At 41.4% G+C, this 20,582-nt stretch overlaps 1 protein-coding gene and 1 non-coding gene across 10 annotated transcripts in view; both read right to left on the bottom strand.

Annotated features, from left to right (window-relative positions):
• PRR14L (proline rich 14 like) overlaps positions 1–20,582 on the bottom strand; it is a 53,116-nt gene extending 32,534 nt beyond the window's left edge. For 2 of the 9 annotated variants that reach the window (XM_036276255.1, XM_036276258.1), the window contains exons 1-3: positions 14,273–15,141; positions 12,311–12,830; positions 3,925–3,997 (exon numbers count right to left, since the gene is read on the bottom strand). In XM_036276255.1, the coding sequence (XP_036132148.1) occupies positions 3,925–3,997; positions 12,311–12,781 (544 nt within the window). In that variant the 5' untranslated portion in view covers positions 12,782–12,830; positions 14,273–15,141. Of the gene's footprint in view, positions 1–3,924; positions 3,998–4,662; positions 4,812–12,310; positions 12,831–13,824; positions 13,946–14,272; positions 15,143–20,501 lie in introns of those variants that run through there. The other 7 variants (XM_036276259.1, XM_036276264.1, XM_036276256.1 and 4 more) reach the window with 7 other exon arrangements.
• On the bottom strand, positions 1,144–1,246 carry LOC118640428. Its single transcript, XR_004961355.1, has one exon. It is a non-coding gene; the product is annotated as a small nucleolar RNA U13 (small nucleolar RNA).

Below are 20,582 nucleotides of genomic sequence, written 5' to 3'. Positions count from 1 at the left end.
TATCTGTACAAAAAATGGAAAAATGTCCTCAGGTGAGGATAAAAATAAAAAAAAAAATAAAAAAAAAAAAGAGAGAGAAAGCAAATCAGTTTCCTAAATGTGTACACTTCTTCCATGTTGTCTATTATTAAATGGGTCTACATAGTGCTGCATAATTTTTCAACTTTTCATCCCCCAAAGTATAAGTTATAGGAAGATAATGACATAAACAGAGAATACAAAACAGGAAATATTCATTAGAAAGTATTAAAAACAAATAAATAAACTCTAAGAATCTAGATGTATAAAAGGCAAACGGGCTCTATTGAAAAGTTCCTTTCATCTACTATGATGTTACTCTCTGGTCCACTGGCCGACACTCTAACCGCTGAGCCAAACCGGCCAATGCAAAATAGAGGCTTTTAAGAGATTGTTTCAACTTTAATTATTTTAAATAATTTAAACTATCTAGTCCCCAGAATTACATAAGGTGATTTTCCCCTCCTCGAGACTGCTTTCACCTTTGCATTAAATGTATTCCCATAATGCTATTCCAATTTCTGGTGACCCTCCTATTTCAGATTCCCATATAAACCTGAAGGGAAATTGGAACTGTGGGAACTAAGTCTCACAGCAATTATTGGGAGCTAATGCTGGTTTTATTCCTGGTGTCCATTTCATCTTTCTTCTACACACAACCTTCCCAAAGAAGCCTGGTCACAAGAAACTCTCTGAAAACAAAACAAAACTTAATAATGCCAATTCTGTAAAATATTAAACAAAAAGTTATGGTAAAATAGCCACAGTAAAACTCAGAATTGAAAAAACAAAAACAGCCCTGGCCGGTTTGGTTCAGCGGTTAGAGCGTCGGCCTGTGGTCCTGAGAGACCCGGGTTCGGTTCCCGCTAAGGGCACGTACTTCGGTTGCAGTTTGTCCCCGGCCCTGGTCGGTTGTGCGGGTGGCAGCCACTCGATGTGTTCCTTTCACATCGATGTTTCTCTCTCTCTCTCTGTTCCTCTCTCTCCCTCTCTGTTCCTCTCTCTCCCTCCCACTCTACCTGAACAACAAAAAAAACAAAAACAAAAAAAAACAAAAACAAAAAACAAAAACATATATCTCAAAATAGCAGAAACGGAGAGGCACATATCTCAGAATAGTCAGACTGTCTGCCAGGGGAACACTCCCACTTTGTTAGGTTTAGTGGGAGGCACATCTCATATAAAAGTATGAAGACCCAATCATCATGCTTATGAACAATAAAAGCATCTCTCACTTTATTAAATGGTCCCTCAACTAATACCCATCACTGCTCCCCCAGCCTGCTTCCCTTGGGTCTGCCCTACAGCAAACAAATAAGAAATGATGCCCTGGCTGGTTTGGCTCAGCAGTTGGAGCGTTGGCCTACGAACCAGAGTCCCAGGTTCGGTTCCTGCTGCAGGCACATACACACCCCCCACCCCCCACATAAATAAATAAATAAAGGATTAAGCTTGCCCTGGCTGGTTTGGCTCCGCGGTTAGAACGTCAGCCTGTGGACCAGAGAGTCCTGGGTTTAGTTTCCGCTAAGGGCACGTAACTCAGTTGCAGTTTGTCCCTGGCCCTGGTTGGGGTTGTGTGAGTGGCAACCACTCAATGTGTCTCTCTCTCATTGATGCTCCCCCCTCCCCCTCTATCTGAAGATAAATGCAAAAATGTCCTTTGGTGAAGATAAAGAAAAAATAAAAAAATAAAGGATTAAGCTTACTCTCATCTACCTAAATAAGCCAAAGCAGACATATGATTGTAAAGCACCTCAAAATTCTGGAATACCATGCTAACTTGGGAGTACTGTGAATGGGACATATTTATAGAGAAGGAAAAACAGTGCACCATGGGGAGAGTGTAGTAGCCTAGGTTCACATACTAAACAACTCAGTGCAGGGGATCCAAATTCATTCCTCAGCAAATTTATAAATTATTACAGAACACTGACTTTCAAGATGCCCCCATTCAGAATAATCAAATTTAATATAATATGAATGAAACTAGTGAAGCAATTTGTACAATGCCCAACAGTGCAGACACTTAAAGGTAGCAGGGATATGTTGGATTTTCAACAGGAAAACTTAAATCTAATTATGCTCAGGACTAGTAGCTATGATCTGGGGCAGAATGAAAATTTTGGCAACTGGGGTCCCTAGAGAGTGTATACAACTAGACTTCTAAGAAACATCATTTCTCAATTCATTAGCAAATAAGTTGGTAGATGCCTGATCTTCACTGTAGCATAGCAAGCTGAAATGCTGGCCATACTACAAGAGAGCATGTGCATCTGTTGAATTCAGATCCACGGTGACCATTTATCCTGCTTGTGTGCTCAGGAGGGCTGAACAGAACCTTCATACACTGGCCTTCACAGAACCTTCCTTTCTGCCTTGCTATGACTGGCTGGGACTCTGGGGAGCTAACCTTGTTTCCTCATATATAACACAGGGACACCCTGGAAAGTTCTTGGTGGAATGAACGAAGTAACATATCAGAGTCAGGCACTAGTCACTGCTGCTAAAAACTCTAGTAAAACCTCCGCCTCAAACTGAAAACCTTGCGTATGGCTTTGGGGGAGGAAAATAATTCATTTTACCAATTTAAGTCACTAATGAGAAATGGTATTAGGACAGAAAGAAAAGTACCACAATGTAGTTTATCTGATGACACTTTTCAGAAGAACTCATCTTTTCCACGGCTCGATGTGGACCAGCTCTTTAGGGGACAATAATTGGGTAAGTATGAGAAGGTAGATTTCCATGTAGAAAATAACTCTGGTTTTCCTGTTTAAAAGGTCATTTCAGTTGTTAAATGAATGTGCAATACAACTCATAGTAAATTTGTGCTTAAGCTGTGGGTAAAAATATAGCAATACACCAAAGACACAATATAGCAATATTGGAGCCCCACTAAAAAGATCTTATGGCAGGGAAGGGGTGGTGGCACTAAATGCACTAAGGCCCAGAGAACTGACTAAAACTTAGGCACAAAGTGACATTTCTCATCTTCAGAGCTTTAATCAATACTGAACAGCCGAGCCTTTGAGCCCAGAAAAAATGTCCAGCAGCAGGAAGCAGGGTGAAAAACTGGGACAAGTGTCTTTTCTCGTAAGGTTGATTTGTATACTTCCTTTTCTGTTCAGGCTGCCAAGAAGCAGAGAGTCAAATCTGATGTTACAACAGGGTCTCATAATTAAACATATTTGCTGTATCTTTTGCTGCCTGCCCCCCCCCCCCGCCCAGTTCTGATTATTCTATATTATTAATCTTAATTATATGATATATTCATGTAGTCCTCTCTCAAGTTACCAAAGACTATTTTCAGCCTAGGGCAGGGGAAGAATAATCCTGGCTCAGCATTCTCTTTTGGGCCTCAGCTCCCTCCTCAATCAATCAATCAAACAAACAAACTAAAGGTAGTATCTCAGATGCCTATATTCAACTATTGTTTGGAGGAGTAAAATGAGGTAACAGAAATGAAATGGCTTTGAAAACTCTCAAGATAACCTGAAATGAACACCTTCTCCCATCCCTGCCCGGGAGAACAAGAAGAGATGTACTGCCACAGTACTGAACTGTATTGGGTGGATTCCTCCCCTGTCCACATTAACCCTTCCAAACAGGCAACTTCATTTTATAATTCGAATAAAGGATTCCACATCAGCAACTAAGGTTTAACGCACTGTCAATAGAGAATCATTATAGAAAAAGTGGGAAGCAAACTACTGTAAAAAATAAGGCACTGTTTGATAATACTAGGGGTCTGCAAATATGTCCATGGGCAATATCGAGAATTTCTATAGTTAAGTCCATCTTGCAAGGGCCTATAATCCCTTATATTCCCAATGCAAAGTGGAAACTGTGAACTAAAACAATGTGTGTAGTAAGTGGAAAAAGAGAAGATTTGAGAGAGATAAATACCTTTGCTCCTCAGACAATCCTCAGGGAGGTCCATGCAGAAGAGTTCTTTACGCGATGGCATCCGGAGATCCTTCTGCAGTAAGAAGTCAGCAGTCAGGGAGGATTCAGAGATACTTGAGCTCATGAATGCAAATTATCCTTGGAGACTTCTTTATGACTCTGGAAATTTACTAGCAGTCACAAAGACTGGGAACTAAAGGAAATCTCAAATTTAAATAAGTATAATCAGCCCTGGCCGGTTTGGTTCAGCGGTTAGAGCGTCGGCCTGCAGACCGGAGGGTTTGGGTTTGATTCTGGTCAAGGTCCCGTACCTGGGTTGCAGGCTTGATCCCCGGCCCCGTCAGGTTTGTGCGGAGGCAGCCAATTGATGTGTCTCTCTCACACTGATGTTTCTCTCTCCCACACCTCTCCCCTCCTTCCATTCTATCTAAAAATATCCTCAGGTAAGTATTAACAACAACAAAAAGTTTGAGAAACAGCCCTGGCCAGCGTGGCTCAGTTGGTTGAGTGTTGTCCTGTACACTAAAAGGTGGCAGGTTTGATCCCTGGTTGGGGCAATTACAGGAGGCAACCAGTTGATGTTTCTCACATCAATACTTCCCTCTAAAATTACTGAAAAAGAAATTTTTTTTTTTAAGTTTGAGAAACAGAAATATTTACATAGTCTCAAAGTATCTCCCCACAAGACTACAAAGGGGAAAACAGTAACTTCACAGTGGAGAAACCTGGCAACCTCACCTGAACTGACGGAAGTTCACCTCCCCAGGAATGCCATGTGCCTCCTAAGAGGAAACCAGCATCACTTCTGTAGATTCCTGCCCACCAAACGTTTCATGAGGAAACATCAGACAAATACAAATTGTAGAAATTTAAACAAAATAAATGACCTGCACTTTTCAAAAGTGTCAAGGTCATAGGCTGAGGAACTGTGACAGGGCTGAGGAACCATGACAGATTAAAGACTAATGAGACAAGACAACTGAATGCTACCAGCGATCTTGAATTTTTCTTAGACAAAACAACAACAACAAACAAAACCATTTTCTTTTCTTTTGCTACAAAAGACATCAGTGTGACTATTGGCCAAATTTGAACATGGTTTACAGATTCAAGTACTTGGGTCAGTGTTAATTTCCTGATTTTGACTGTGGTCATGTAGCAGAATGTCCTTGTTTGCTAGGAAGCACACACTTAAGTATTCAGGCATCATGTCTGCAATACTACTCTCAAATTATTCAGGGAAAAAAAACACCAAATGTGATAAAATGTTAACATATGAGGGGTCTGCATGAAGGGTATATTGGAATTCCTGGTAATATTTTTGCAACTTTTCTGTAATTATTTCAAAATTGTTTCAGGTTTATCTTGTATCTCTCCCTGTGCCAGCCTGGAACAGCATTTCTCCAGTCTTGGTTTCTTCAACTGGAAGATGTTTAGAAACGAAGACCTGGTTGCTATGAGGTGTCACTGCTTCTAGGCCCTATCTCATATGCCCACACACACATACACTTCTGTATCTATCTGTATAGGTTCAGTCTGCCCCCCCACCCCCGCCATTTGTAATTTCCCCTCCTCTATTTGTGAGAAGCCTCTCATTATCCACAATACTTACCTATTCACTCAATCCTAGAATACATAAAAAGTAGTTTAGGAATTGCTAAGCCACACACACCCCTGAAAAATTTACTAAAATGTTGTGTTCTTTTTTTTTGGATTTAATCTTAGAGTCTATTGTCCAAATACTGTTTCCCAAAGTTTTTTTGGTTACTCTTGTTCTCCATTCCCCCTCCCTCAGTGTGGTTTCATTATTCATTAGCAAGAGTCACTTGTTATAGCTTGTATTTAATTTTGGGTTCCCCTAACATTCTTGTTGTCTATTTTTCAAGTATGAATTCAGAACGATACAAAAGGTGTACTGAGGCCTGGCCAGTGTGGCTCAGTGGCTGAGCATTGACCCATGAACCAAGAGGTTACCAGTTCAATTCCTGGTCAGGGCACATGCCCAGGTTGTGGGCCAAATCCTCAGTGGGGGCATGCAAGAGGCGGCCAATCGACATTCTCTCTCATCAATGTTTCTATCTCTCTCTCCCTCTCACTTCCTCTCTAAAATAAATAATGAAAAAAAAAATTTTAAAAACCACAAAACATAGTAGGGCTGTTATCCTTAGAATGGCTTGCTTGCAAGAGTGGCCTGGCCAGCAAGTGGGAACTTAGATTTTGGGAGTGTCCACCATTCCCTAAATGATATGAGTAGCTCAATGCACTTCCACAATCCCCACTTGCCTACTGGAAGTCTGGAATTTTAGTATGTGCTAGCCAGCGGATGTCTTGTGACCAACCCCCAGTAAAAACCCTGGGCTCTGGCAAGTTCCTATGGTAGACATTTCCATATGCTGTCACATTTTTTTATTGTTGTTGTTTATCCTCATCCAAGGATATTTTTTCATTGATTTTTAGATAGAGTAGAAGGGAGGGAGTGAAAGAGAAAACATCGATGTGACATCGATTGGTTGCCTCCTGCACGACCCTGACTGGGCTGGGGATCAAACCTTCAATCCAAGTACAGGCTCTTGAGCCAGTATCAAACCTGTAACTTTACAGTCCGCAGGCTGACTGTTGAGTCAAACTGGCCAGGGCATGCACCAGGGGGAAGTTAATTGTGTGTAACTTCACTGGGAGAGAACTCTTGGAAGCTTGTACTTGATTGCTTTACATTCTTTCACTGTAATTAATCTTAGCTGTCAATGTGACCATATGAGTCCCTTGAGTTCTAGTGAATCACCAAACCTAGAGGAGGTATTGAGGACCTCTGACGTATCTGGAAATCACTCCGTATCTGTACATGGAGATCTTCATTCTTTATTACAGCTGCACAGTACTCCATGTATGGATGTTTATATACCATAGTTTATTCATCCTCTCTCCTTTGTGTGGACATTTAGGTTACTTCTATCATATGTTGTCATACTTTTTTATGTTTACCATTCTCATAAAAAAGTGGGATCACATGTCTCTAATTATAAGTGGGGCTGACCATCTCTTCATGTGTTTAAGTACAACACACACACACACATACACACACACACACTTATCCAAATCTTTTCTCCATTTTTCTATTGGGTTTCATTATCTCTCAGTTAATGAGTTCTTTATATACTAGAGATATAAACCCTTTATCTGTGATGTATGTTGTAAGTATGTTCTCCCAATTTGTGTCTTTTGACAATTTTTATAGTATTCTGCCAATCTAGCAAGAGTTCTTATCTCAAAGTCCTAGGATATTAGGGCTCTGCAAAGCTTCTGAAATGTTATGTCTGATTTTCTAAGAGCTCTGCAGCATTTGTTCAGATTTCCAAAGGGTTCTGTGACCTGAGAAGGATGAGGAGTTATCACTACCATGTCTTCCACTAAGCCTAACTGTGCCCAACAGAATCACTCCTGCTTGATAGCCCCAAATCCGTGAACGCTTCTCTCACTTCTCTTGATTTTTCTCTTTCATGAGAAGACACACCCAGCAAATTGGCTTCCAATGGTGTTTTCAGGTTGTGTCATTAGTGTGAATTTTTATCCACGAATACATTCCCAGTTTTCTATATGCCTACATATGACATCAGGCTGGGCATGAGGAGGAGGGGACAGGATCCTCTTTGCCAGGAACCCCAACACTGACACGTTCTCGCTTCCCCTCTCATCCTATACCCACCCAACCATTGGGGTATATTGAGCTCATCCGCTGTGTGTGCTGTGGGGAAAGGAGACTGTGAGTATAATATTCTAGTTATAGGCTAACCAGAACACAACAGAACACAACCACCACCCCTCAGTCCAGGAAACACATTTTTGTTAATGTATATTAAGAGCAAATTGGCTTTCCTTGGCAGTCATACCACAAAGTTAATTCTAACTGACCAGCTAAAACCTGTAAGTCTTCTGTTTCTACAAAAACACTGCTTTTTTTCACTTGTGGAATTCAATTTGTGGAACCAAGCACAAAATCTTACATTTATATCTATTAATCATAGCACAGTTGAACTTCAATTCTCAAACATCTCCCATATGGAATAATTCGGTTCTTGACCAAGTTGTTCATGGAAAAAAAATGTGTCAGACTAACAAACCTCAGAGGAGGGGGTTAGGGAGATGGATGAGATAAACCAAAGAACTTATATGTGTAACCAATGGACACAGACAACAATGCTGGGGGGTTGGGAGATTGGGATGGGGAGGAGGGTGTCTAGGGGGGAAAAAGGAGAAACATCTGTAATAAAAATAAATTCATAAAAATTCAGAGAAAAAAAAAATGTGTCAGGCCTTGGCCGGTTTGGCTCAGTGGTTGGAGCATCGGCTCGCGGTCTGGAGAGACCTGGGTTTGGTTCCCGCTAGGGGCATGTACCTCGGTTGCAGTTTGTCCCCGGCCCCAGTTGGGGTTGTGTGGGTGGTGACCACTTGATATGTCTCTCTCACATCGATGTTTCTCTCTCTCTCTCTTCTTCCCTCTCTCCCTCTCACTCTATGAATGCAAAAAGTGCCCTCAGGTGCCCTGGCTTGTTTGGCTCGGTGGTTGGAGCATCGGCCTGTGGTCCAGAGAGGCCTGGGTTTGGTTCCTGCTAGGGGTGTGTACCTGGGTTGCAGCTTGTTCCCGGCCCTGGTTGGTCATGCGGGTGGCAGCCACTCGATATGTTTCTTTCACTTCGATGTTTCTCTCTTTCTCTCTCTTCCTCTCTCTCCCTCCCACTCTATCTGAACAAAAAATGAAAGAATGTCCTTGAGTGAGGATTAAAAAAAAAAAAATGTGTCAGTTGTCAAACAAAACTTCGGTTCTCAACCCAACAACCCTTTTCATGCTGATACCTGTATGATTAGTCATGCATCTTTAGGCGACAACGGAGAGCATGCTTGAGTATGAGTCAGTTTACTGCTAAACCTCGTGCTATTAACATCTCAGAAAATTGTGCTGTGAATAGTTTTTTTTTTTCTTTCTTTTGTTGCTGCTTATTATTATTAAATATGTACAGTAAGTCACCATGGGTCCTAAGAATATTAGTGATAGCAACAAAGTGAACAGGAAAGTTATGAGAACAATGATAGAACTTAAAAAAGAAATAGCTGCAAAGTATGAGAGAGGTGTTTGCGTATCTGACCTGGCTACTGAGTTTGGCATGGTGAAATCAACAATTACCACAATTTTAAAACATAAAGAAGCCATTAAGAGCCCTGGCCAGTTTGGCTCAGCGGTTAGAGCGTTGGCCTGCGGTCTGGAGAGACCCGGGTTCGGTTCCCGCTAAGGGCATGTACCTTGGTTGCAGTTTGTCCCCGGCCCTGGTTGGTCGTGCAGGTGGCAGCCACTCGATGTGTCCCTTTCACATCAATGTTTCTCTCTCTCTCTCTATTCCTCTCTCTCCCTCCCACTCTATCTGTACAAAAAATGGAAAAATGTCCTCGGGTGAGGATAAAAAAAAAAAAAGAAGAAGCCATTAAGAGTGCTGATGTTGCTAAGGATGTGAAAGTCTTCACAAATCAATGATCATAGGCAATTGAGAAAGATTAAAACAGGGAGTAACTTGGGGGTCTGGAATGGATTAATTCAATTTACATCTTTTTGTTGTTGTTAATCTTCACATGAGGATATTTTTTTCATTGATTTTTAGAGACAATGGGAGGGAGGGAGAGAGAGAGAAACATCAATGTAAGAGAGACACATTGATTGACTATCTCCAGAATGACCCCAACCATGGCTGGGGATCAAACCTGCAACCCAGGTATGTGCCCTTTACTGGAATTGAACCCGATACCTTTCAGTCAGTGGACTGATGCTCTAACTGTTGAGCCAAACCAACCAGGGCCAATTTACATAATTTCTAATGGAAAAAAATGATTTGGTTTTCAAACAAATCGCTTCTCCAACAGCCTTCTGGAACTTAGTAAGTTTGAGAACCGAGGTTTCACTGTATTTACCTATGGTAGAGTTGGAAGAGAGAAAGGGGATGGTTTTAAAAAAGGAACAGAGAACCCCGGTGGGTGCAGCTCCCATGGACTGAGAGGTTCCAGTGTGATTCCCAATCAGGGCACATGCCCGGGTTGCGGGCTTGATCCCCAGTGGGGGGCGTGCAGGTGGCAGCTGATGGATGTTTCCTTCTCAAATCAACGTTTTTCTCTCTCTCTCCCTTCCTCTCTCTCTAAAAAAAAATCAATAAAAACTTATTAAAAAAAAAAAAAGGAACAGAGAGACAGTGATCTTCCAGATCTTAGGTTGGGTGGAATGTACAAATATGTGTAGATGTATGTATGTTGTGTTCACTATTACACTTCACAATTTATATGTGCATAGTTTTACTTTGTATTGAATATCACATTAAGAAACTTTCATCTTGTTAGACTCAGCCCACCAAATCAAGAAGAAATGTTAGAACCTGAATCTGTTACCTCATTCATTTAACTATATTTTTAAGAGTAGGTCATCACAGCATAAAACCTGATTATCATATTCAACTGTAATTTAATACTTTATCCATTCCTAATTATGGCCAACATGTGCAGCCCACTACAACAATCAATTGCCCTGTAACCTGTGTAAAGAAATGATGTATCGCCCTAGCCAGTTTTGCTCAGTGGTTAGAGCATCAGCCTGCGGTTCAGAGAGGCCTGGGTTCAGTTCCCGCTAAGGGCACATATCTCGGTCGTAGTTTGTCCCCGGCCATAGTTGGGTCGTGCAGGTGGCAGCCACTGGATGTGTACCTTTCACACCAATGTTTCTCTCTCTCTCTCTTCCTCTCTCTCCCTCCCACTCTATCTGAACAAGGAGTGAAAAAATGTCCTTGGGTGAGGATGAAAAAAAAAAGAAATGATATATCAAGTGGGGAACGGAGCCTAGACCAGGAAGTCAAGAGAATATAAATTTATTAGTGGGTTTAGAGCAGTGATTTTCAACCTTTTCCATCTCATGGCACACATAAACTAATTACTAAAATTTGTGGCCCACCAAAAAATATATAATATTGCCCTGGCCAGTTTTGCTCAGCAGTTAGAGCGTTGACCTGCGGACCGGAAAGTCCTAGGTTCGGTTCCTGCTACCCCGCCCTGGTTGGGGTGGCAGCCACTCGATGTGTCTCTCTCACATCAATGTTTCTCTCTCTCTCTTCCCCCTCCCACTCTATCTGAAGATAAATGCAAAAATGTCCTTGGGTGAGGATAAAATATTATATATATTATATGTGTGTGTGTGTGTGTGTATGTATGTGTGTATATATATATATATATATATATATATATAAAATATAATATTTTTGCTGATCTGACCAAAAATAGGTATAATTTTGATTCATTCATACTGGATGGCTACTGTTGTGTTGGCTGTTCTTATTTTTTAATTTGACAGTCTAAGACACACTGGTTGAAAAATCACTGGTTTACAATAAGGGTTGTGAGTTCCTGTGCTTATAATCAATGTTATAGCCACACTCATTCATTTACATATTGTCTATGTTTGTTTTCATTTTATAACTCTACAGTGGCAAAGTTGAGTAGTTTTGACAGATACCATGTGTCCTGCAAAGTCTAAAGTATGTCTTTACTATATGGTCCTTTACAGAAAAAGTTTAACTCCTGGTCTAAGGCACCACCCAGACGAGAAGTTTTCCGCTTGTCAGGTATATTCCTTTAAGAATTGGGGGGTCCATCACAGCTCACTAACCATTAGTCCAACCTAACTAACCCCTCTTACTCTAAGTTCAAACTCACAAAAAAAGATTTGATTTCCCATTTCCTACCAAGTAATGATTCCACTTTTCACTGTGTATTAAAGAACTGGTTTTTTGATTTACAGGTCAGCTGCTCATGAAGTGAATTAGCATGGGTCAGTCCTTTGGAGACCATCACCTCTGATGTACAAAAAAACAAGTCAAGTTTCTGCAAAGCTAAGAACTTGCTTCCAAAATATGGCAATCCTTTTAGGGTATCCATCCTATGAAGCCCTGCTTGAACCAACAGCCTCCCTCAAAGACATCTCTGTGACATCTTACTCTATGATACTATCACTAATCATGATACTACCCAAATTCAAGGGACAAGTATACATTATTTCTTAACATCAGATGCAGAAATATGACATGACTATCACAAAGAGACTCAGTATTTCATATACAGTAGTTCCTCCAGAGAAGTGACATTTTTTTCCTTAAATAAGCACTTCCTCTCTTCAAGAGTCTAATGTGATGTAATGTTTTAAAATATTATTCAAAAAATGTTAACACCAAAATCAACATTTTGGCAATGTCTCAAGAATAAATCACAGGCTACCTGTCAACATCTGTACTTTATCATGTGAAGTGTTACACTGGAAAACTGTCATTCATACTCAACTCATCTGAATCAAGATCTCATTTCTTACCTGACTTGGGCTGATCTTTTCTTCAGTGGCTGTGGAATGTTGACAAGGGTCTTCCTTTGCTCCCTCACAAGGGTCTTTTAAAATTTCCACCTGGTCCCCTCGATCTCTGAAGACCTTTAGCTCCATGCTCTTGGTTTTCTCTTCCCTATCCAAGATCCCAGAAGCCACAGAATCTCCTGCTGTGGAGTCCACCAGCCCACACCGCCCAGGCTCTCCCCCATGATCCAAGGTCTCAAAGGTTTCTTCACAACTTTCCGTATGAGTCCTCTGCAGCTCCAAGGGCACTGCCCTACTCTGACTTACAAGAGAGCTTGAGGCTCCAGGTTTTACATCTGGAATCACACTTGGCTCAGGGTCAGCATGAAGCTCTTTGGAGACACTTACTGGGAGTTCCGAATATAATTCCTGTACCACGGCAGACATGGAGGAATCAAGTGGAACTGGCTGAGTCTCTACTCCGGATGACAGCATTAGGGCAGATGTAGATTATGGAGTCAACTCTTACATCAAACGGCTCACCCTGACACAAATCAAAGGAAGGGATAAAAGTTTAAAACTTTGCAGGGTAGAAGAAAGCTGTCTCAGCTCAAACTAGCAAAAATAAGGACAATAAATTCTACCTCAAATGGCAGCATTTTCTGGCACAAAAAAAAAAAAAAAAAACTGTCCTTAATAGACTGAATTTGTGGAAAAATAAAATTCTGAAACTTTTAATAGACATCTGTCTAATCTCAATTCAAATACTGCCTTATGAAAAATTCTCGGTTTAAATCTGGAGAGCCAGCAGATGCTGATGAGAATAAGACATGTCTAAGCATCCAAGGGATAGACCTGATGTAAATGAAAAGATCAAAATAGTTTTCAGGGCATGAACCTTGCTCGTTTTGTTCACTGCTATATACCTACTGCCTGGAATAGGTACTTGACACATATCAGGTACTCAATAAATGTTTGCTGTATGAATATATACTGAGGGACTCAGAAGAATTTGATTCACTGGCTTTTCTTCATTAAAATACTTTCTGAAAGAAGATATAAAGAAAATGGAATTCCGCCCTGGCCGGTTTGGCTCAGCGGTTAGAGCGTTGGCCTGCGGTCCTGAGAGATCCGGGTTCGGTTCCCGCTAAGGGCGCGTGCCTCGGTTGCAGTTTGTCCCCGGCCCTGGTCGGTCGTGCGGGTGGCAGCCACTCGATGTGTTCCTTTCGCGTCGATGTTTCTCTCTCTCTCTCTGTTCCTCTCTCTCCCTCCCACTCTACCTGAACAAAAAAAAAAAAAAAAAAAAAAAAGAAAATGGAATTCCATTCCTTCACTGCTTACTAAACACTTTAGCAGTATCTACCCAAGCTGGCATAAGACACTACTAAATCAGGTCTTTAGCAGATTCCTTCCTGACTTTTATTCAGCATCTTGAGATTTTCTAAGTGCCTTCACACACACCACTCACTTGACTCTCACAACTCTGTGAGCTAAGTAGGGCAGCTATCAACTTCCCATTATAGATTTTAAAATCGCACCTGAAGAGGTTAAAAATGACCTGCTGGTTTGGCTTACGGTAGAGCGTCGGCCCACGGACCAATGAGTCTCGGGTTCAATTCCAGCCCAGGGCACGTACTTCAATTGCGGTTTGTTCCAGGCCCTGGTCAGGGTCGTGCAGGAGGCAACTAGTTGATGTCTCTCTCTCAAGTCGATGTTTCTCTCTCTCCCTCCCACTCTATCTGAAGATAAATAGAAAAATATCCTCAAATGAGGATTAAAAAAATAATAATAAAAATAACCTGCCTATAAAATATTACATGGTTATCTGAGAGTAAGGAGAGCGATACCCAAGGGACTTACTCTGAGTGAGAATGTTTAATTTCTTGCATCGGGTGATGGAAACACACCTTATTTGCTGAAATAACATTTATATCTAAGTAGGTCATAATACTATATGATTAAAGTAGTCAAAACACACACACTCACACAGAGCTAGAAAATGGTACACTCACAACCAGGGTTTCCTGGTTGGTAAGTTTTCCATTTTAGTCTATCAACAATGTGTGAAGTTTCCACAAAATCCACTTTGACCCGATGAAGGGGTAAACTGATTAACCAAATAAGATACTGAATGCTTTCATTCTTGATGCTTTTCTTGACCCTAAACAAGGAGAGGACGATGAGAAATATTTGGCAACTCAGTTTGTAACAAGGATTTATTGGAGATAGTTATGGCAAATCCCTTTGGCTAAAATGCACATAGGAAATAAAGGAGGCTTCAGAAAAGCCAGCTGATTTCTACTCCTACTACTTCCTAACGTCCAGCTTTCCCCCCAAATAAACATATCACATACCAGTAAAATCCAGTGCTGGCTTGCAAACTGCCTCACCTTCTCTTCGCTGACCATAACCAGACATCTGAGCAGGGGGCACTTTTCCAACACGCCATGTAAATCTTCACAACTCAGTTTCCTTAATCTGTCTCTAGTCCTACCTTTGATTATCTGGGGGAGCACACAGATGTCACATATACAAAGGCACATGCTCTGCCTCCAAGTGAAGAAGTACCCACTCTCTGAATACTCCTGGGTTGATGATCGTTCCTCCATGCCCAAAAGATCCCATCCTTTCACCTGTGCTATTTGGAGAGGAGCTGGGGTCTAAGGAAGGGCAGATGACAGGTTCTTTCATTCTGCCTGTCTCTTAGTTTTTCTAAACTGTGGTGATGGTTTATTCATGTTCCTATGATTTCATCCACTGGGTGCCCTTAGTGTTTTTAAGGAATCCTACTCAAAGGTAAAAAATATAATGCTACATTACTTAATTAAATACTAGGAACTATAGGAATTTAGGCTGCTGGTCCATTATGTTCAGGTAACACAGGAGGGCTAATGAAGAAACCTGAATTTTAAAAAACAACAAAAAGAGTGAGGCAAGAATAAAATGAAACTCATACAGTGCTTAGAGAAATACATCCTTTTTGGAGCTACAGCTTTTCCCTCTAGCTCCTGGATGTTTCTGGGGCTACTTTAGATTTTAGGCCATTTTGTGTGTGTGCATGTGTATATGAGGGTTAAGAGAGATAAAGTGAAACTGCTATTTAATGGCCCCCAAAAGATAGGACAAGTTCAATTTTAATTGCATTGTTTCCCCTTCCCAACAACAAACAAAATCCAGTTTTTGATGGTCACAACATAGTACAAAGACCAGATTACTGCGGTAAGGGATACTGTGAAAGAGAAGGTTTATTAATGGAGAACAGTTCTGTGGGTCTCTCCACCTGCTTATGCTCAAGAGCTCTTCTCCCTGGGTGCCACCAAAGTGTGGGTGTTCTCAAAAGTTTACTGGTTGATACAGCTCCCTTTTTAGGCTTCACTTTTTTGATGACCTCACCTTTCCTTATAGCTTCTCTGACATGAGGATGACTCAAAACTGTCCCTCTAAGCATAGTGACCACAGGACCCAGCAAGTCTACTCCTAGTTATATACCTAATAACATATATCCACATAAACACTTTCACAAATGTTCACAGTAGCAGTATTCGTAAGAGCAAAAGTGTGGAACCAATGCAAATGTCCATCAGCTGATGAATGGATAAAACAAAATGTGGTCTATTCATATAATGGAATATTACTCAACTATAAAAAGAAATAAAATACTGATTTATGATACAACATGGATTAACCTTGAAAACATTATGGAAAATAAAAAGACCACATATCATGAGATCTCATTTATATGAAATGTCCAGAAGATGTAAATCTAGAGTCAGAAAGTAGATTAGTGGTTGCTTAGTGTCCGGAGAGGTGGAGAAATAGGGAGTGGCAACTAATGAACAGAGTTTCTTTTGGGATCAATAAGGATGCTCTAAAATTGACTATAGTGATGGCTGCATGTGACTATATGCTATAAACCACTGAATTGTATAATTTAAGTTCTTGAATTATATGGTATAAAAATTGTTGTTTTTTTTTATCCTCACCTGAGGACATTTTTCAATATTTTGTTCAGATAGAGTGGGAGAAAGAGAGAGAGAGAGAGAGACATCGACATAAAAGGGGCACATCGAGTGGTTGCCACCCACATGACCCAACCAGGGCTGGGGACAAACTGCAACCAAGGTACATGCCCTTAGCGGGAACCAAACCTGGGTCTCCCCAGACCACAGGCCAATGCTCTAACTGCTGAGCCAAACTGGCCAGAGCAAAAATTGTATCTTTTAAAAAATTTTTTTAGAGAGGAAAGGAGAGGGAAAGAGAGATAGAAACATCGATGAGAGAGAACATCAACTGACTATCTCCTGCATGCCCCCCACTGGGGATCTGGCCCACAAGCTGGGCATGTGCCCTGACCAGGAATCGAACCGGCGACCTCTTGGTGCATGGGTCGATGCTCAACCACTGAGCCACACCAACCAGGCTCTCTCTCCTTTTTTAAAATTAGCTTTATTAAGATACAATTTTTAACCTGGCTGACCAGAGAGTCCCGGGTTTGGTTCCCGCTAGGGGCACGTACCAAAAAATAAAATAAAGTTAACAATATTTAAAACAACAACAACAACAATGAGGCACATTGGCTGTTGAAGCAAAATACATTCCCTTTTTCTCCTAGCCCAGTTCTGGGTCCTCAAGTGTCTCAGCAGTATCTGCAGTTGAGTCACCAAGAAGAGCTGAGTGCCTTCTCAGTTCATTATTCTCAGTTCATTAGCTTGCATCACTAAACTCTTCTCTGAGCTTTTGCCATCTATTAAGATATTGGTAATGCCACAAGACTGCAGGAAAAAAGATACCAAATCTTACCATTCAAGTTCTTTAAAACTAAATTTCTGAATACAATGGAGTAATTAAAAATGGTGTAGAAACATATCTCTACATATAAAGTTGCCTGAAATATTTTATCAAACTACATAAACATCAGACCCCTTTATTTAGGAAAAATATACATGCATATAGGAAATACTTGAAATAATATAAGCCCGACAGTGATGGAATGATTGGCAACAGAAACAGTGATGTGTGACAGAATCACCAATGATTTCTCTGTATGTTTTATATATATATATATATATATATATTTTACAATAAGTATGTATTACATATATTGAAATTTTTTAAAACATTATTTCCCAAGATCCAAATATGTAGCAATAAATAACTGTAGCTGCATTATCCCTTTATCATTATATTCCCAAATGTCAGCTCTCTGCCTCGAACATAAAAGTTTTTACATTAAATGTTCAATGAACTTCAAGTAAGAGAAAAGAGTAACTAATACACGCTTATAAAATGTAGATAGGGATTTAGGGTTTAATCCTTACTAATGACTTATAAGCAACCTATTGGATGAGGACACCAGATAATTATCTAGTTTGAGGTATAAGCAAAAAATAACCCAGAGATTCATGAACAACTCTCATCAGCTGCTATTGGCTTGTCATCTTGGACTTAGATTGTTTAAAGAATAAATTTTTTCCTAAAGGAAAATATGACTGATATTTATAGGGGGTATGCAGTACAATTCTTGCAACAAAAGAAATTCTTTTGAATTGAGAACAATCATCTCCATATCTTTATGTTTCAAATGCAGAAGCAGTGCTGGGAACAGTCTGGATGCTGGTTTCCCTGTGGAGAGACCAGGGTCCCTATCCTGCTTGGGCTGGAGTGTGTCACTAACTTCCTTAGGCTACTTTTTCACATGTACAATTAACAAATTAAACACAAATCTCAAAGGTCCTGCCACCCATAAAAATCCCATGATTCTAAGTAAAATTTTCTATTTCACTGTTTCAGCAAAACACAACTATAGACCCCAAATCCCCACTGCAAGTACTCAAGGGCAAACAGGTAATTTAAGAACACTTTACATACAAAAACGATAGAAAGTTTTTAAGTAGTCTTCAAGCAATTTGGCAGTGTTAATTCCTATTCCACCAAATAACAAAACCAAGAGAGAGGAAGACAGCCAGTGAAGGATAACATTGCATCTCTTATTCTTATCAGAATATATTTTATAACACTGAAAACCTGACACAGTGGCAATTTCTTCTTTAGTCAGTTCAAACATTCCCCAAAACAAAAGTTCCTGGAGTATAAAGTTTGTAGCACTAAGAAAAAATATATAAGGGAAAAGACCAAACAAAGAAAAGAGAACAGAAAACCATGTGCCCCAATAATCCTGAATCTGAAGGTCTCCCTTCCCTTTAATTCCATATGCAAAGGGGCTGCTCTTAACGAAAAAAAGAACAGTTAATAACACTGGGCGCTGACAATACAATAATGATCAGGCCCTCAGAAATTCACAACACTCCTTTCACCTTGAGAAAGTGGCTTTCTTTTTTTCAAAGATCCAGACACTATAGCCAATCCCTCTATGAGGGAATTCGGAGAAGGGGCCTCTTCTTGAGGGGCAGAGAAAGAATTTTTTAAACCAAATTTCTAGACGAACTGAAAGTGGGGCAGGGAAGCCCACATACTAAACAGGGTCCAGCTTTCAACATGGAGTGTGCAGGAAATCTCAAAAGCATCAAACACTGTTTCCCTTTTCCTCCCTTTATTAGCATGCAGAAAAAGGATCCCTGTCTCCACATGGGGAGTGGAGTGAAAATGCTCCTGATTTCTAATTGACAGACTCTCTGCATAAAAGGTTGTAATTCCTTTTTGAAAGGAAGAGAAAAGAAACCATCTGTGCCGCTCTAAATATATATCAGGAAAGAGTCCTCCTCTCAAAGTATTTTTCTTGGGAGAGCAAGAGAAAAAAGTTGGAATCTCCCTCTTTGGGGGAGGGGGGCAAGTAGCTAGAAGGAAGCTTTTTTCCTCATAGAGCAAGTAGAGGGAGTGGGAGAGGACATCTCTAACCAGTGAGGAAGTGATAGCTTCTGTGAACAAAGAAAAGGCTAGCCTCTGGTATCAGGTCTCCCTACCTCCTGGAGTACAGACTTGTTTCCAAAAACAAAGTCTATTTTCCTGATTATTCTAATTGAGGCCCTCTTTGTTAATTGGGGGAGTATGGTAGGCTCTAAGAGGATTAGAAGTGCCTCTTTCTCCACCCCAGGGGGGAAAGCCTCCTTTCTAGTGAGAAAGGATGGGTTGAATGCTTGCGTTGCGGGTGGGGTTGGGGGGATGGGGTGGGGGTGATGAGAGGAGACATGCATGGAAAAATCTGTTCCTCTGTAGAAGATATTAGTTACCTTTTAATAACAAATTAAGTAACAGTAATAGCAACAATTGACCAAAAGATTACTACTATGTACTAAGCACTTACACGAATTATCCTTTAGCTCTTATCTCTGACTATTCTATGAAAAGAGAACTCAAATTAGAGATGGGCTAACTGAATGAGAAAGGTTAAATAATTAGTCAAGGTCACAAAGATGGGAAGTGGGAGACACAGACTCGCAACTATCACACTCCAAACGCCAATCGTGCGAACGAAAGGAGCTCGCTGCACACCAAGGAGACGTACGGGAAGAGAAGCTAGGCTCCCTCCGTGGATATGATTGGGGGAGGGGAGAAAGGCTGACCTCTAACACCATAAAGTAAATTCGGGGTCTTCCTCCCTATATCTCGGGGGAAGGGTGAAAAATAAAGGAGGAAAAGTAAGTCTATCTTTCATAGGGAAGGGAGATACCCTCTGCACTTTTAGGCAAGTTGAGTCTCGCAGTTCACTTGGGGGGCTGGCGCTGACCAAATCGGGGGGGGGGAGATCTTGTTTTGGGGGTTATCTCTTTTACCCTCTTTAAAATAAGTTAATAACCGCCCTCTCGCACCCCTGGAGCAGGGCTTGCTCTACTAATAAACGCACAGGGGCTGGGGAAAAGCGTACGCCCACGACAAGGGGCATCGCTTTCCCTAAAGGAAGTTGGGGGTCTCCTGCCGTACTGAGGTTGTAGAGGAGTCTCTCTCCCCAATGAGAGCCATGATTCGGTGAAGTCGTTTCCCACTCGCGACACGGGACCTGGTCTCCTCCCTCTAACCGGGTCGTTCCGCCGCCAGAGGCACAGCCCCGGTTCCCTTCGGCACCCCGAGAGAGCAGAGGGACGGGCTCCCCCTCAACCTGCACCTCCGGACGGATGGTCCTCTTAGGGTGGAGTGGGGCGGGGCGGCTGCACCCAAAGCCCTCCCGCCCTGGCCTCTTACCCTGAGGCCTGCTCCGCGGCCCGCGCTTGCCCCGCCAGCCCGGCCTCTGCAGCCGTAGCCCCACCGCCGCAAAGTCTACCTGAGCCTACGGAGTGAAGAGAGCCCAGGGGCACTCCGGCCACCGCCACCTCGTCGTCTCTATGGTCCTACCCCCTCCTCC

This window comes from Molossus molossus, unplaced genomic scaffold (assembly GCF_014108415.1).
Source record: "Molossus molossus isolate mMolMol1 unplaced genomic scaffold, mMolMol1.p scaffold_m16_p_22, whole genome shotgun sequence".
NCBI classification, from domain to species: Eukaryota; Metazoa; Chordata; class Mammalia; order Chiroptera; family Molossidae; genus Molossus; species Molossus molossus.
This window is presented reverse-complemented; position numbering and strand designations above follow the sequence as displayed.